General features: G+C 37.6%; 5 protein-coding genes across 5 annotated transcripts; 3 read left to right on the top strand and 2 right to left on the bottom strand.

Moving 5' to 3' along the window:
• Positions 1–1,646: 1,646 nt before the first annotated feature.
• On the top strand, positions 1,647–2,576 carry LOC108902901 (olfactory receptor 11A1-like). The gene has a single exon (XM_018704911.1). The coding sequence runs from the start codon at positions 1,647–1,649 to the stop codon at positions 2,574–2,576; it is 930 nt and encodes a 309-aa protein (XP_018560427.1).
• A 1,777-nt stretch (positions 2,577–4,353) lies between these two features.
• LOC108902935 (olfactory receptor 11A1-like) lies at positions 4,354–5,337 on the bottom strand. The gene has a single exon (XM_018704961.1). It carries the CDS (start codon positions 5,335–5,337, stop codon positions 4,435–4,437), a length of 903 nt encoding a protein of 300 aa, XP_018560477.1. The 3' UTR covers positions 4,354–4,434.
• Positions 5,338–7,633: 2,296 nt separating this feature from the next.
• On the bottom strand, positions 7,634–8,584 carry LOC108902902 (olfactory receptor 10J5-like). Its single transcript, XM_018704912.2, has one exon. It carries the CDS (start codon positions 8,558–8,560, stop codon positions 7,634–7,636), a length of 927 nt encoding a protein of 308 aa, XP_018560428.2. The 5' UTR covers positions 8,561–8,584.
• A 2,957-nt stretch (positions 8,585–11,541) lies between these two features.
• Positions 11,542–12,649, top strand: LOC108902904 (olfactory receptor 11A1-like). The gene has a single exon (XM_018704913.2). The coding sequence runs from the start codon at positions 11,542–11,544 to the stop codon at positions 12,469–12,471; it is 930 nt and encodes a 309-aa protein (XP_018560429.2). The 3' UTR covers positions 12,472–12,649.
• A 2,633-nt stretch (positions 12,650–15,282) lies between these two features.
• On the top strand, positions 15,283–16,638 carry LOC108902933 (olfactory receptor 142). Its single transcript, XM_018704959.2, has one exon. The coding sequence runs from the start codon at positions 15,555–15,557 to the stop codon at positions 16,485–16,487; it is 933 nt and encodes a 310-aa protein (XP_018560475.1). The 5' UTR covers positions 15,283–15,554; the 3' UTR covers positions 16,488–16,638.
• The last annotated feature ends 429 nt before the right edge of the window (positions 16,639–17,067 follow it).

Here is a 17,067-nt window from a genome sequence, read left to right as displayed (position 1 = left end):
CCCAGTTCAAACAGAAAAAAATCTGTACAGGGGGAGGTAACATGATGCCTGCTATAAATAAAAATATTTAAGATGTGTTGTTCCTCCAAAAGACAGTGATTCAAATAGAATGTTTAATGTAACTCTATTACTTTTTGATGGATGTTGTGGGGTTTTTTTTAAGGTAAACATGAAAATGATCCTGTAGTGTGACTGTAAGATGTATATGCATGAAATAAACATTTCTAAACTAACATCTGGAACTATCTGCAAAGCCTTTTGGCATTATTTTACACATAGTTATGTAACAAATATGACGTTTTAAAATACACAAGACTTGTTCAATAATAACAGGAAGTTAAATTTTTTTGAAAATTGTGTCCTGCAGTGTGACACTGAAGACCACGATTTTTAAACAAAAGTTTCATGGACAAAGTATGGGTCCTTTTATCATTTCAGGACCAGCAAGTCCCCCACATATTTGACTATAATGTTACGTTTCTAAGGTGAGACTTAATCTCTTATTAAGTCAGCAAATTTAATACTGTCCACGAAACAATTATCGCAGCCATTTCTGTTATTCCTTACTGTTCTACTCTGTTCTACTTTTTTTTAAAAATCCCTTTGTAATATTAAAAACAGAATATTTATACAGTTAGCAAAATGCTAAGCTTCCCTTTAAATGTCCCTAAATGTCATGTTGTTTGACATACAGAAGTCAGTTGTGTTATTTGTTACATGTCTGCTTTTTTTTTAATGTAGGCTGCCTAAAGCATGTGACATCTTTTCAATACATTTTAAAGGCTTTATGAAGGTTTGATCAATCATAACCTCATGTCTTATTTAATTTAACTGTCACAATTCTACTAGTGTGAGCAATAAAAGAGGTTACAACTAAAGAACGGGACTGGAAAACAGCAAGGAATACTATGAATATGCAGAGTATTGGTAGTGGTTTGCAGAGAGGGATCCTTTGAATATATCGGATCTATTCATAAAATTATTACCATGATTTTTGTTTTGAGCATTACAATATATATATGACAGAAATTAGTAAACTTGAATTATGGAAATGAGAGACAATTCTTGTGAATTGTAACTGAATAACTACTAAGCTTGTGATATAACTCAAATAATAGTAAGTAAAAGTAAGTAAACTTCTACATAGGTATTAAAAACAATTCTATGGAAATTCTCTTTGAGGTACACTTATCAGCCTAAAAAGACATGATATGAAGGTATTTGTCTGCTAGCTAACTACAAATATTTTTTTTTCAACTCCCTGCTTCTGTGGTTACTGCACTACATTTTTGTAGGCCAGTATACAATGTAATACACATTTATACATACAAAAGCATAAAAACATAAAACACGCACACACAGACACCACACTCAGTGAGTGTGATAGTGAGGTCATACTGCTGCTGTGGGAAAACTTTAAAAGAAGCCAAAGCAGAGTTTCATTTCATTTAGGAGGGAGTCGGCATTAAGTTTTAGGTATTTGTCTTTTTGATCATGGTCTTGTTCAAGACCGTATTGGTTGTGTATTTGATGGTTTCATAATCTGCTGAAAACAAGTTTCACTTTTGAAAAACTAAAAATGTGAGATTTACATGTTTGCAATTACTTCATCCACTTAACAGTGTTATGACTGAATTAAGGCTAAAATGAAGATGAATGCAACACAGGTTTCATATTTCACACTGAGTGCCTACTTTGACACTGGACCTTTCAAATATTTGTATTTCATGATTCTTACCTTTTTATATATTTTGATTATCTGTCCCAATGTTTCTCTGATTGTGATTATCTGTATGAACAGAAGTTTACATGAACCTATGTACCTGTTTCTGTGCAGCCTGTTTGTAAATGAACTGTATGGTAGTACAGGGTTGTTTCCATTCCTTCTGCTTCAGATCCTCTCTGACATTCACACTGTTTCTGTTCACTTTTGTTTCCTGCAGATTTTCTGTGTTTACTCTTATGCTTGTGTGGAATTTTTAAATTTAGCCGTCATGTCTTATGACCGATACCTCGCTATCTGTTATCCTCTACAATATAACACACATATGACATACAACAAGGTCACTGCACTTATTGCTCTGACATGGTTGTATCCTTTTATTGTAATTCTCATTGCAGTATCCTTAACTTCGTCTTTACAGCTGTGTGGGAACATCATTGACACAATTTTCTGTGGAAACTACTCCATATTCAAACTGGCCTGCTCTGACACCACAGTAAATAATGTCTATGGACTAATTATCACTTTTCTCACAGTTTGCATTCCTCTCATTTTAATTCTTTACACTTACATGAAGATTCTTAAAGTTTGTTTCTCTGGTTCTAAACAGACCAGACAAAAAGCTGTCAGTACCTGCACACCTCACCTTGCTTCTCTGATCAACTTTTCCCTTGGTTGTTGTCTTCAAATATTATTGAACAGATCTGATGTGAACACTGCACCAAGTGTGTTGAACATTTTTTTGTCATTATACTTTCTTACATGCCAGCCTCTGTTTAATCCAGTAATGTACGGACTGAAAATGGCCAAAATTCATAACATATGTAAAAATCTGTTCTGTTGGAAAGTGTAGATAGATTTATATAGATGAGATAGATTTATGTTGAGTGATAGTATAAAATAAATTCCTCTGACTTCACTCTAAAAGCACTGAAGTTTATCAGTAATGTGTGTGTGAAACATTGTCGAAACGGGGATTTCTACAGCTTTGCCAATTGCTTGGTTGCCTTTGGAATTGTCATGGTCTTTGATAACAGCATTTGAGCCAACAGGTCTCTTTTCTCTACCATTGTGAAAAGAAACTAAAAACATTTGGGTTTTTTTTTCTATAACTTTGGACATTTCATTAGGGCCTGAGCATCAAGTGGTGCGAAGGCTCTTTTGGAATTGTTTAGATTCTTATTATTCTTCTCTGTCACTTTTTTGAGGGTTTACACACACTCAAAAACTCACAAAACTTTCCACACGCATCAGACCTGGGGAAAATGTACATATTTTAGGGGCTTCCCCCTAGAGATTTTATCATATCGACATCAACCTCAGTCAGTATACTCCAGAGTTTGTGGTAAAAAGTTGTTAGAAGCTTGTGTTTTCATCGATGGGTGTGGCCACGGCGGCACCTCAAATTTCAATGTCTTGCCATGACACATTAAGTCCCTCTAACACAACCACAATTTGTCCAGTCTGCCAAAAATTCACAAGCTTGACAAGAGGCTTGTCCTGATATTCACAGCACCACCACTGGTGACTTAAATGACATATCTTATACATTAATCTTCTCCTACCAGCAGGTTGACACAGATTACCTCGAGGCTGCCAGTCCCCTGCCGGGCCCAGGGTGCATGGGTCTGTTCAACACTGTTTGCACCTTTAATTAAATATTCTGATTATACAGTATACAATTTTGACCAGGCCTGTATGAGGACTTGAAATATCTGCACATCATTAAAGCACTGGAGTTGACTTAAAACAGACTTAACCCAGAGGCGCCCCCATAGCCGAATGATTAGGGTGCGTACCACGTGGGTCCCAGTGGTCTGAGCAGGCGGACCCCGGTTCGACTCCTGATCCGGCTGGACCTTTGCTGCATGTCATTCCCCTACTCTCTCTTGGTTTCCTGTCTTTCTCTCACTGTCCTCTAAATAAAGGCATAAAAAACCTGAAAAAATACTAAATAATAAAATAAAATTAACCCTTTCATGTATGAATTATGAAATCCTCAGTCATGATTATTTTCCTAAGCATTTTTATTCTTTTTTACGCATGACAAAAACATTTCAACCTCATTTTTTTTAAACACAGTTTTTTTTAAGGAGTTTCTCATGTCCACTCAGGTGGACTGCATGCGTTTAACTTTTCAATTGAAAAGCTATGTATTTAACAAATCAATCAATAAAATTATATTTTATGTTAAAATTAGAAAATAATATGAATGTCTAATGTTAAACTGTAAAATGTTCACATATTTTAATACTGTGCAGAACAATGTAAAAACATTAAACCCTGCTCCTGAGTCCTTAGATTCTCAGCTCCACTGTCTCTACTGTTTGTCAATACTTCTTGCTCTGGCAGCCATTAATCATCACTGCCATGAGCATCATCCTCATTTGACTCAGGTATTTGCTCCACTATCCCGTAGGCCTTTCTATCATGCGCTGTACTTGAGCTCTACAAAATATAAAAGACACTAACTGTTGCAAGTAACTGCAAGTAACATTCTAATAACATGAAGCAGTTGATTCACAGCCAAAACAGATACCACATAACAAAGATCACTTTTCATTGAGGCCACAGTAATATATTTGTGTAGAATTTGAGAAATAATTAGTGTTGACACAGATGAAATCAGTAAAGGAATTCATTCATTGCTTTTTCATGGTTGAACAGCACAGATGTGCAGACTGACCTACACTTCACCACACAACAGACGTTTACAAAGGGTACAGATTTTGGACATTTTCAGCCCAGTACAAAACAGGTGTAAAAAGAGGCTGGCATGTTAGAAAGTATAATGACAACAAAATGTCCAGCATAATGGGTACACCAGTCATATCAAATCTGCTCTGTAATATTTGAAAACAACAACCAAAAGAAAAGTTGATCAGAGAAGCAAGGTGAGGTGTGCAGGTACTGACAGCTTTTTGTCTGGTCTGTTTAGAACCAGAAAAACAAACTTTAAGAATCTTCATGTAAGTGTAAAGAATTAAAATGAGAGGAATAATGATTGATATAACTGTGTAGATGAGTCCATAAATGTTATTTACTCTGGTGTCAGAGCAGGCCAGTTTAACAATGGAGTAGTTTCCACAGTACACTTTGTTAATAATGTTCCCACACAGCTGCAAAGGTGCGCTCAGAGATATCAAAACAACAATCGCAAGAAAAGGAAATAACCATGTTACAAAAATAAGCACTGCAACTTTTTTAGTTGTCATTCGTGTGTTATATTGTAGAGGATAACAGATAGCGAGATATCTGTCATAAGACATGATGACTAAAGTAAAAAATTCTACACACACATATGTATAAACACAGAAAATCTGCAGGAAACAAAAAGAAGCAGGAACAGTGTGAATGTCAGAGAGGATCTGAAGCAGAAGGAATGGAAACAACCCTGTACTACCATACAGTTCATTTACAAACAGGCTGCACAGAAACAGGTACATAGGTTCATGTAAACTTCTGTTCATACAGATAATCACAATCAGCAACACATTGGCACAAAGAATTAAAACATATAAAGACAAAATAATGACAAAATATAAATATTTTAAAACACCAGTGTCAAAGTAGGCACTTAGAGTGAAATATGAAACCTGTGTTGCATTTACCATGATCCTTCTGGCTAAAGAAAATCAATAATAACACTTTACAAGATGAAATAATCACAGTATTTTGTTAAAGTTTAGTCAAACCTATAAAGCTTTGCTTAGGACTGTGTCAAGCTGAAGCAACATACACCTAGAATATGTGATTTACAAACAGAACAGTAAATGAGAAAGTAGAAGTTAATTATCAAGATAACCTTGTTTAAAACATTACCCAAACTACCAGTTCTATTGTATCATACAAGGATAAGACATTACACAACACAGTTTATAACACTGTCCAAAGCTTAACATTCACCTATGACCTGCAGTCACACTGTGAATCCCTCATAACTGATCTGAAACTCTGCTTCTGCTTCTTTGAACCTTTTCAAGTTAGGAGACACCCACCACAACAGACTGACAGACAGATTATGAAAATGAGCCACTGGTCAATAAAGAACCATGTGCAGGCTGTTACCAAATAACACACATATTAGTGCAGTCACACTAAATGTCCCTCCCATTCCTGTCACAAATGTATCCCTTCATATCTACCAGAATTCAATTTATGAATGGTTACTGTTGGAAAAAAGTAAAAATTACTCCTACATCACAAGGTTAACTGGTCTATGCAATTTGTTGACACTGGCAGTCACAAACTCCTGGAGGAATCTGCCATTGTTCATTAGATATAAGGGTGTGAACTGACCAGTGTGTGTTTGACAGTGTTGTGTAGCTAGCTGCATTGTTTGTGGTGATTCCACAGACACCGATTGGTCAGAGGTAGAAAATTCCTCCAGCTCTCCCTCATTGCAAACCCTCTACTTTTACAAGACATTGTGTACAAAACATTACTATGCAGTTACCCTATGCAGGACCAAGCGCTTATGCATGACTTTTCAACTTGCAGTTAAAGTGAAATTAAATCAGAATCCTTTATTACTCCCTTGTGGGAAAGCACGTTACAGGCAGAAGCCTAAATATTCAGACTAAATATTCAGAGGTGGACAGGCAGATTGGTGTGGTATCAGCACCAAAGCAAATATTGTTCCAGACTGTTGTGGTGCAGAGAAAACTGGGCCAGAAGGCAAAGATTTTGATTTACCAGTCTATCTATGTTTCAACCCTCACCTGTGGTCATGAGCTTTGAGTTGTATGTGAAAAGACGTTTTAAGACAGATTAGACATCCAGAGGGAGCTCTGAGTAGATAAAGTATGGATAGACATTAGTCAATTAGGTCCAAAGTCTGAACTTGCACCCTATTGGTCACCTCCTTCCTGTTAACACCTTAGGTACTGACATGGACACAATACACAAGAGTGTATCTGCTACTTTGTCTGCTAAGTCTGATACACTGTACTGACAAGAATAACCATTTACACATCCTTTATTGAAGGATTTAGTGGGTCTGTCCCAAACACAATGGCCCTGCTCTTTGAATCAATCACTCTCTCATTAGCGCTGAGATTACAATGTTTTTTGTAAGTTCACCGTGTCTTTAGTCTTTGTGTTGTTGTGTATACCGTAGCAGTGAATGAATGCAATTTCCCTCCCCGCCACCTACGATGAGGAAACAGGAATAATGTATTCTGGGGCAGATATGACATGAATATAAGTCACCCAGATAAGCATTTAGAAAATCTGTATTGAATACCCCACTATTATTACATGTGATCTGCTGATCACATCATCCTCCTTGGTTCCATCTTTGAGAAAAATAATAAAATAATCTATTACACTACTGAATTTTAAATTCCCTACTTGTGTTGAAATATAACAGGTCTACTGTGTTGTCTTCATAATACTGTATGTTTAGAATAGTGTTCAATCAAATCCAAGAATAAAAAAAACTTCATGCTACAAGATATTGTGGAGATATATATTTAGGGGTGTAGATATAAATAGATACATTTATTTACAGACAGAAATGACATACATATGAAACCTATGTAGGATTCACAAATAAAATTCTGTAGTGTTATCAAAAATCAACAACATTCAGGACTGACATCAAGGTTTTTGAGCTTGTAGGAGATTTTTAGACCAAGACTAAGTTTAAGTCTTTAAACATAAAAGCACTCACCATAAAAATCAAATTAGAGCATCTATGATTACTGGGTTAAATAAATCTTCCACAATCATTCCAATCAAACAGTATTCTTGTTTTAACTTAATGTATTTTAAAAATGTGGCCTTAAAACTAATTTTAGAAAATGCTGACACCATCTTAATAAACAGCAGTTATGCAGCTGAATTTCAAGTCTTACAGTTTTGACCTGAATCAACCACAAATGTATTTTTCAGTGTCTGTTGGAAGTCCTATATTTCAGCAAAGACAAGACTTTTACATATGATGCGGATTTTGGACAAATTTAAACCATACAGTACAGGGTTGAAAAGCGGCTGACACGTAAGCCAATACAAAGACAAAACAATTCTCAAAATATTGGGTAAATTATTCATATTAAACCTGCTCTGTAACACCTCAAAACAAGCCCCACATGTAAAGTTGAGCAGAGAAGCCAGGTGAGGTGTGCAGGTACTGACAGCTTTTTGTCTGGTCTGTTTAGAACCAGAAAAACAAACTTTAAGAATCTTCAGGTAAGTGTAGAAAATTAGAATTAGAGGACAAAAGACAGAGAGTGAAGTAATAAAGAGTCCATAGATATTGTTGATCATGGTGTCAGAGCAGGCTAGTCTGACAATAGAGTAGTTGTCACAATACACTTTCTCAATAATGTTCCCACACAGCTGTAAAGAGTTACTCAAGGACACCATCACAATACATAGCAGTAAAGGGCAAAACCAAGTTATAGCAATAAGTACGACAATTTTGTTAATTGTCATTTCAGTGTTATATTGTAGAGGATAACAGATAGCAAGGTATCTATCATATGACATGATGGCTAAATTTAAAAATTCTACGCCTCCATAACAGTATAAAAAGAAAACCTGCAGGAAACAAAAAGAAGTAGAAACAGTGTGAATGTCAGAGAGGATCTGAAGCAGAAGGAATGGAAACAACCCTGTACTACCATACAGTTCATTTACACACAGGCTGCACAGAAACAGGTACATAGGTTCATGTAAACTTCTGTTCATACAGATAATCACTATCAGCAACACATTGGCACAAACAGTTAAAATATATAAAGTCATAACAATTATAAAAAATAGGTATTTAAATAGTCCAGTGTCAAAGTAGGCACTAAGTGTGAAATATGAAAGCTGTGTAGAGTTTATCATGATCTTCCTTTTGCTTCATAAAGCAGCTATAACACTGTTCACAGGCTGAAGCAATACACACAGGTTACATTTTGTTGCAGTAAAGCTTTAACCATAAGCTCTGTATTAGCAGTAAAGCCTTAAACACAGTGATAACATCCAGGCTTGGCACAGTAAAGAAATGCATTATCAAGACAATTTTCCCAAACTTAACATATATAACACTAAAATAAGACAATACAGAAGTGTATGACAGTTTATGACATCCTAAACCTGTTGCAGTGAGACTGCGAGCTCCCACTAACTGAGCTCTAACTCTGCATCTGCTTCTTTTAATATTTTCAAGTCAGGAGACGCCCACAGGAGCAGTTTGACCTCATTATGAAAGGAACCTCTGGTGGATACTGATTCTTAATTTATGTTAAATGATAAATATATATAATTTGATATGACATGTGATAATACTTGTTTTTAAATAGCCTGTAGTGGTCTGTTAAGAATATAAACAAACACATCACAAACATATATCTATTGACAACCTAATGTGGAAATTAAATATATATTACATTATATATATGATATATATTCACACATAGAGCACTGCAGGAGCAACAGAGCGACAGGCTGTAAACTTTACAACCAAAGCTTGTCTTAAAATACCTGATGAAAACGGAGGGCAGAGCAACAGCACAAAGCAGGCAGTGTGATATTCTTCGCTCCAGTGTCAGATGAGTTCTACCTGCGAGAGCTGCATGCCAGTCACAACAACATGCACAGCTAAAGCAGAAACTACTGTGTTATGATGAGTTATAACCAGCTGACAGTGTCAGCAGCCCAACAGGAGCGATAACTGAGCCATGACCAAGACCCCAACTTTATGTCTGCAGTGTTTCCACTATATACATCTAGTTACATGTCTCCTTTCCCTGTAACACTCCCAACCTTATGAACTCCAACAAAGCTAATAAGACTGTGTCTGCAAAGGAATGCTGGGGCAACCTGGAAAAAAGGGTCTGTACTATGGTCAATGGCCAATCTGGTCTGTGGTCAATCTGACCACTTTATCTCATCCTGGCCAGTTTAGGACAAGGGTCCTCATAAGGGTGCTGGTAAGCCAAAGCCAAGATTCTTCAGTCCTCTACCTTAGGTACAGCTTGCAATGCGTTATTCAACCCACACAGTCACAGTGCTTGTTGACTATGGTGCCAGTTCAAGCTTCATGGATTACTGACCTACCAGTCAGCCAGGAATGGACTGAGAGTCTGCAACTAAATCTCAAGAGCCAATATAGAATTGTACCGCGGCAGTCCTCCTGAAAAAGTCTGGTAATCCCCAGCAGACACACCTGTTCAACTCTCCTCACTTACAGAGACAATCCACACATAAGCTAGCTTTTAGGCTCAACTGTGGATAGGTGTGAACATTGTACATGTCTCACATCCGTTCAGTATTCCACTCAGTCTAACCTCTCTGACCAGACCTCTCTGGGTGCCTCAAGAATATTTGGACCTTAAGAAGCCCTGCTAGGACTTGGTGTGGACAGAAAAACATCCCACATTTTCATCCTCTCTGTGTGGTCACTGGGATAAAACCTTTTCAGGTGATTGACGAGGTTTGTTGTGTTTCCAATCTTTGTTAGTACTGTCGTCAGTTCCACTCATGTCTCTTACTTGTCCATAGCTTTCTTTTCCACCAGCAGGTCAGACAATGGGTGTGTACTTGGACGTACGCGTTAATGCTGCCATGTTGTAGGTTGTTAGAATAAAAGTGTCCTGAGCTTATCATCTTAACATAAGATTTATGGCGATCCCACATCGTGATCATTTTACTGCCTAGTCCTACAGGTGACCATAACACCAGAACACCCAGTGAGTAACTAGGGGCCATTCGCTTTCTCTCCACCCAAGACCTAGGCCACGAAGAAACACATCAAGGACTCACCAGCGGTCATGATCATCATAATTGCCAGCAGGGGAAAGTTTCTTTTATGGAGAGATACCAATCCCCCTGACGCTGCATTGATTACCATCAGCTGAATGACCTCACTGTTAAGTAGAAGTGCTCCCTTCCTCTCTAATCTACCTTTGAACTCTTACGAGGGGCTATAATATTCCCCAATCTTCCTCTCAGCAATGGATATCACGTGGTTAGGATGAAGGAGAGAGATGACTGGAAAATCTCTGGCACACTGAGTGGGCCATGTAAGTACCTGGTGATGGTGTCTGGATTCAGTAACGCTCCTGCTGCTCTTCAAGGCCTAGATAGCAATGTTCAGCATCACTCACCCTGAGTCACTCACCCTGCAGGAATGGAGAAACCGGCTAGAAGGAGCTGAATGACTCTGGTGTGGATGAACCACATGAACCTTGCACGTTATCTGCAAAGCAAAGCATCCAAACTCATGGTGAGCCTGGAGTACCAATAAGCCATGACACACATCAAGGACTTGCCAGCAGCCATGATCATTGGTAACGGTAACAGTAGTCTGTTCTGCACTTATGCGCATGAGCCTAGCTCTCAATATTTATGTCTATGTCTAAAACTATGATACATATGGCTCTAAGATTTCAAAACTGCCCAAAACTGATTTAGTAAGAAATAGGCAGACTGTTTTTTTCTTAAGGGTAAAAGAACATCAATGTGTCTGTTCAAAATGGGGTCATTCTGTTGGGCATGTCCCTAGCTTGAAAGGTTAAAAGACGAAGAATCAGTGTTTCAGCTCAGTTAAGAGGGAGTCACAGTCTGACTACAGTAAGAAATCAGCTGAATGCTACTCTATACTATACTACTATTGTATTAACTGTGTTTTCTAATCTCTCACCTCAGCGCTACATTGATTTTGAATGAAGGAATGGTAACTTTAAGGAGTAATTAATACTTAATGCTTTTTTAAAATGCATATTATTACAACAGGAACTAAAATATTGGAAATAAAGTGTGACATTGATCCATCATCATGCACTGAATATGATTAATAACTGCTTTGTGACCCAAAAAGAATAATGGTTAACTCTACACAGGTTTCTTATTTCACACTTGCTGCCTACATTGACACTGGACTCTTTAAATACTTATTTTTCATGATCATCATGTCTTTATATATTTTAATTATTTGTACCAATGTGTTGCTGATTGTGATTATCTGTATGAACAGAAGTTTACATGAACCTATGTACCTGTTTCTGTGCAGCCTGTTTGTAAATGAACTGTATGGTAGTACAGGGTTGTTTCCATTCCTTCTGCTTCAGATCCTCTCTGACATTCACACTGTTTCTACTTCTTTTTGTTTCCTGCAGATTTACTGTGTGCACTCCTATGGACATATAGAATTTGTGACTTTAGCCATCATGTCTTATGATAGATATCTTGCTATCTGTTATCCTCTACAGTATAACAGACTAATGACAGCTAGTAAGGTTGCTGTGCTTACTGCTCTAATATGGTTTTACTCTTTCTTTGTAATTATAGTCACAGTGGCTCTGACTGCCCCTTTACAGCTGTGTGGGAACATGATTCACAAAGTGTACTGTGATAACTTCTCTGTTGTGAAACTCGCCTGCTCTGACACAACAGTCAACAACATCTATGGAATTGTTTACATGTTTTCCTTCATCTTTGGTCTTCTTATTTTAATCCTTTACACTTACATGAAGATTCTTAAAGTTTGTTTTTCTGGTTCTAAACAGACCAGACAAAAAGCTGTCAGTACCTGCACACCTCACCTTGCTTCTCTGCTCAACTATTCTTTTGGGGCTTTCTTTGAAATAACACAGAGCAGATTTGATATGAGCAGTGTACCCATTATGTTGCGTATTTTTTTATCATTATACTGGCTTACATGTCAACCTGTCTTCAGCCCTGTGCTGTATGGACTAAAAATATCCAAAATACACATCATATGTAAAAGTCTGCTCTTGGGGAAAAAACTGTAGACTACTAATTCTATCTGACAAATAAAAAACTTTGTCATCTTGAACATGATTAAATATAAAATAACTAATGGAATATCTTTGACGGTAGGGCTGAAAGATTATGGCCAAAATGATGATCACAATTATTCTGATCAATACTGACATCACATATAATACAGATTATGATTCTTTTCAAGGGAGTAGCTCTTCTCCTCCAGACATTTGATTTTCATCTTTCTGTTGTTACTCTGCTACTCTGAAATGAAGCTTAGCAAAAGTTCAGTCAGGAAGATGGTCTATCTGCACATACCATCTGAATCACAAGTAGTTTCCCGCCATCTCTAAGCCCCACCCACTAATTCTGTTTTCATCCAGTCACAACCTGACACAGTTAACTTGAGCCAATCACCTGAAAGCTATCAAAGTTTAAAATGTTCTCTCTCTCACCTCCATCCCTTCATCACCTCAACTGCGGATGCCTGACCATATTCTATCTGATCAGAAGTTCCCTCTCAGTCCCAACCTCAGGCTCCGTGTCCCCCACCCCCCACCCCCGGTCAAGGCAACGGTCGCCCACTCCAAGTCTGCTTCTGCCTCTTAAAAGGAAGTTTTTCTTTGCCACTGTCACCTAGTGCTGCTCACAGTGGGAATCGTTGGGTTTCTCATAACATAATGGTACAGTCTGGACCTGCTCTTATGAAAAGCGCCTTGAGATAACCTTCGTCATAATTTGGTGTCATAAATATAACTGAGTTGACTTTACTTATCATCACATCACCACCACCAGGTCTAGACTCCAGGGGGACAGCTTCCTATATATCAGAAGCACCACTTACATTTGACTGCTTCCCATGGTGATCTACTTCCTGCCGGGGTCTAAGCACCAAAAGGCTGTTTTGCCTGTGCACAATAAAATTTTATTCTGCTCCAGATTTGCACATGCTTTTTGTTTCATGTCTTGAACTGCTGCCGCAGGGTGCTGGCAGCTAGGAAGCATTTGATCGGTTATGCAGTGGAGTTTTCTATGAGGAGATCATTTTAAATGTCAGTATTGTAAACAACAATGTTCACTTAGTTGTTGGAAGCCAAAATTGTGATCACAATCAATATTCAATTAGCTGTGCAGCCATACTTGACAATAACATTATGATTGTATATCTCACACTGCAAACCTTTTCAGTGCTCACTGGAGGTTACAGTCTGATGAAACCAGCAGAACCACATAGACCACTCACTGAAATCTCGTCTCCCTGAAAAGAATACTAGATGGAAATCTTTCTTAAGAAATAAATAGACTAGATGGCTAGTACCAGTGGCCCTACTGATATTTCTCTTCATTCACTTCATATTTCTTTCATCATTTCACACAAGATATGGTGAGAGAAGTGGCCATAGGCCTTCTCCATGTGTACAAAACACATTGACTTTGCAAACTACCATGAACCCTCCTGTATCCTAACAAGGCTGCATGACAGCATCTGCATTGCCAGGGAGGCAGGACAGCATGATGCCCCTATAATTTGAGCACATTCTCCTTTCAAATACACACAAACAACTGTCACAGCAGCTGCTGGTGAGCTGGATCAGGTAAGGGGGTGGCTGTTGGAAAAACATGGTTGAGGCTCTCAGAGTCTTCAGTACCACCTCCTGATTGATTTTTCCTGCATCCTGTGGGATTTGCTTAGATATGGGATCAGAAGTTGATTGCTGGCCTTTATGGCAATAAACGGAAAACCCACTCATGTCCACCAGCTGTTGTTTCTCCCTATATGAAATGGGGCCAAAAAAATGGGGCTCTCAAGGCTTGGTTAGATTATGTCTCTCCTGAAGCCGGAGAGGCCACGGGGGGGGGGTTCTTGTAATCACCAAACCAACTAGAATTACTGCTGCTCACATCCATGTCTGTTTAGTCATACAATGTATGTTGTGAACTTTAACAAAGTTTAATAAATATTATGAAGTGTATTTTATCATAGTAAGCACAGTGACCTTGACTACCAAAATCATATTAGTTCATCATTGAACCAAGTGACTGCTTGTACCAAATTTGAAAAAAATTCTCTCAAGGCATCCCTGGGATATCGTGTTCAAAAGAATGGGACAGACAGACAGAAAACATAGTACCTGCAGCCACAGCTGTCACTGGTTCAGAAACATAAGAACTCAGGTGTGGCAGGAGTTAGGTAGGCCATGGCTTGCTTTGGTAATTTTATGCCAAAATGAACACCATAATTTCACTACTCAACCATAACTACAGCCTCAACCCTGCAGCTCCACCCACAGAGTGAACAGGTCTAATTCATTATATTGGATGAAATTTCTAAACAGGCACAAAAGCAAAAACCTAACTACCAATAAACTACGCTGCAAATGTTCCTAGCCTCACTTGATCTTGTACACCAGCAGCGATCTAGTTGTGTCTGGTTGTGTTCTGGATGACTGATAAGAAAAAAACTGTCAGGTCCAAAAGGTTCTGTTTTTTAAAAAGTGTGTGAAGATGTGTAAGTTAAACAAATGACACGTCAGTTTGACTAATTCTCTGATGAGAGTGATAAAACCACAACTTTTTATTAATAAATAGGATCCGTTCACTACTGACTTATTAATGATATACCGGTCATTACAATGGTAGCACAAACCTTGTCTTTATTCCTGTTATACTGATTGTATTGTTTGACATGAACTGGTCTGCCCCTTCATTTTGTGATTTCCTATTGATGTAAGAGAAAAGACAACACAAACAGTGTGTCGTCAGGTAATGAGTCAGGCAGTTCCTGTGGGTGTCTCTTGACTTGAAAAGGTTAAAAAGTGCCATCAGTGTCACAGCTCAGTTGGGAGGGAGTCACAACATTACTACAAAGAGCAAGCCAATCTATGGGAGGATTCATCTGATGTCACAACCTGTGTTATACTAACTTTAAATGAGGTATTGGTAAGTTTGACGCATCTGTGACATTTGCTTTCATTCAAATTAATCTGTTTATTATTACACTGGTGTGTTTAAACTTGTTAAACTTTCATAGGTTTGTGAGCAAATGATGCAGAATTATGTGTTTATCCTCTGAACAGTGTTAAGATACATCCAAAGAACTAAAATGTAAATCATGATAAACTATACACAGGTTTCATATTTCACACTTGGTGCCTACTTTGACACTGGACTCTTTAAACACTTATATTTCCTGATTGTTCTGATGATTTATGTTGCAATTCTTTGTGCCAATGTGTTGCTGATAGTGATTATCTGTATGAACAGAAGTTTACATGAACCTATGTACCTGTTTCTGTGCAGCCTGTTTCTAAATGAACTGTATGGTAGTACAGGGTTGTTTCCATTCCTTCTGCTTCAGATCCTCTCTGACATTCACACTGTTTCTGTTCCCTTTTGTTTGCTACAGGTTTTCTGTTTGTATTCTTATGGAGGTGTAGAATTTTTTACCTTAGCCGTCATGTCTTATGACAGATACCTCGCTATCTGTTATCCTCTACAATATAACACACGTATGACATTTAACAAGATTTCTCTACTTACTGCTCTAATGTGGTTCTACCCTTTTCTTAACAATACTTTTATAGTGTGTTGTCTAACTGCCCCTTTACAGCTGTGTGGGAACATCATTAACAAAGTGTACTGTGACAACTATTATATTGTCAAACTGGCCTGCTCTGACACCAGAGTAAATAACATCTTTGGACTTGTTCACATGTTCACAGTAATCTTTGGTCTTGTACTTGTAATTCTTTATACTTACATGAGGATTTTAAAAGTTTGTTTTTCTGGTTCTAAACAGACCAGACAAAAAGCTGTCAGCACCTGCACACCTCACCTTGTGTCTCTGCTCAACTTCACCCTTGGAGCTTTCTTTGAAATAGTACAGAGCAGGTTTAATTTGAACAATTTACCCAATACGTTACGCATTGTTTTGTCAATATACTGGCTTATGTGCCAGCCACTCATCAACCCTTTACTGTATGGACTTAAAATGTCCAAAATACGCACTGTATTTAAAAGTCTGCTCACTGGGAGAAAAATGTAACTATAAATATGACCATACAGTTGTCAACTACAGTGATATATTGTGACAAACTTTATGTTTTTAAATAAAACATGCAAAAAGGTTCGTGCACTCAGTTCTGTGTTCTACTTCAGTATTTTTCTGACATTTTAGTATTTTGTTTTCTGTTTAACTATTAAGCATTTATTAGCTCTTTTTATTAGCATAAAAAAGTCCATTACTACTACAACTACTATTATTATTATCATTATTATTTAAGACAGCTCTATTAATAACGTAAAACAGAAACAGCAAAGCATCTCCCTGAGTCACATAGTGCAGAGTATAAAAGTGATAATAAAATAAAACTCAATGTAATACAATGGTTTACACACATATATATATATATATATATATGTGTGTGTGTGTGTGTGTGTGTGTGTGTGTGTATACTCATATATATATTTAAACTGCATGTATTTATCTACATAGTTGTAAGTAACAGATCCAGTGCAGAGTTCTTAACTGGGGTTGTGTAAGGTTGGGGGGAAATTAAGTTAGACAGTGCTGACTTGTAATGTTCAATGACCCCAAACAGAAATATCACAAAAGTAATGAACTT

Source organism: Lates calcarifer, linkage group LG21 (assembly GCF_001640805.2).
Source record: "Lates calcarifer isolate ASB-BC8 linkage group LG21, TLL_Latcal_v3, whole genome shotgun sequence".
NCBI lineage: Eukaryota > Metazoa > Chordata > Actinopteri > Centropomidae > Lates > Lates calcarifer.
This window is presented reverse-complemented; position numbering and strand designations above follow the sequence as displayed.

Bases quoted from the DNA above. Each gene is read 5' to 3' on its own strand.
- LOC108902901 (XM_018704911.1), top strand. From the start codon at position 1,647: ATGAAGATGAATGCAACACAGGTTTCATATTTCACACTGAGTGCCTAC.
- LOC108902902 (XM_018704912.2), bottom strand. From the start codon at position 8,560: ATGATAAACTCTACACAGCTTTCATATTTCACACTTAGTGCCTACTTT.
- LOC108902935 (XM_018704961.1), bottom strand. From the start codon at position 5,337: ATGGTAAATGCAACACAGGTTTCATATTTCACTCTAAGTGCCTACTTT.
- LOC108902933 (XM_018704959.2), top strand. From the start codon at position 15,555: ATGATAAACTATACACAGGTTTCATATTTCACACTTGGTGCCTACTTT.
- LOC108902904 (XM_018704913.2), top strand. From the start codon at position 11,542: ATGGTTAACTCTACACAGGTTTCTTATTTCACACTTGCTGCCTACATT.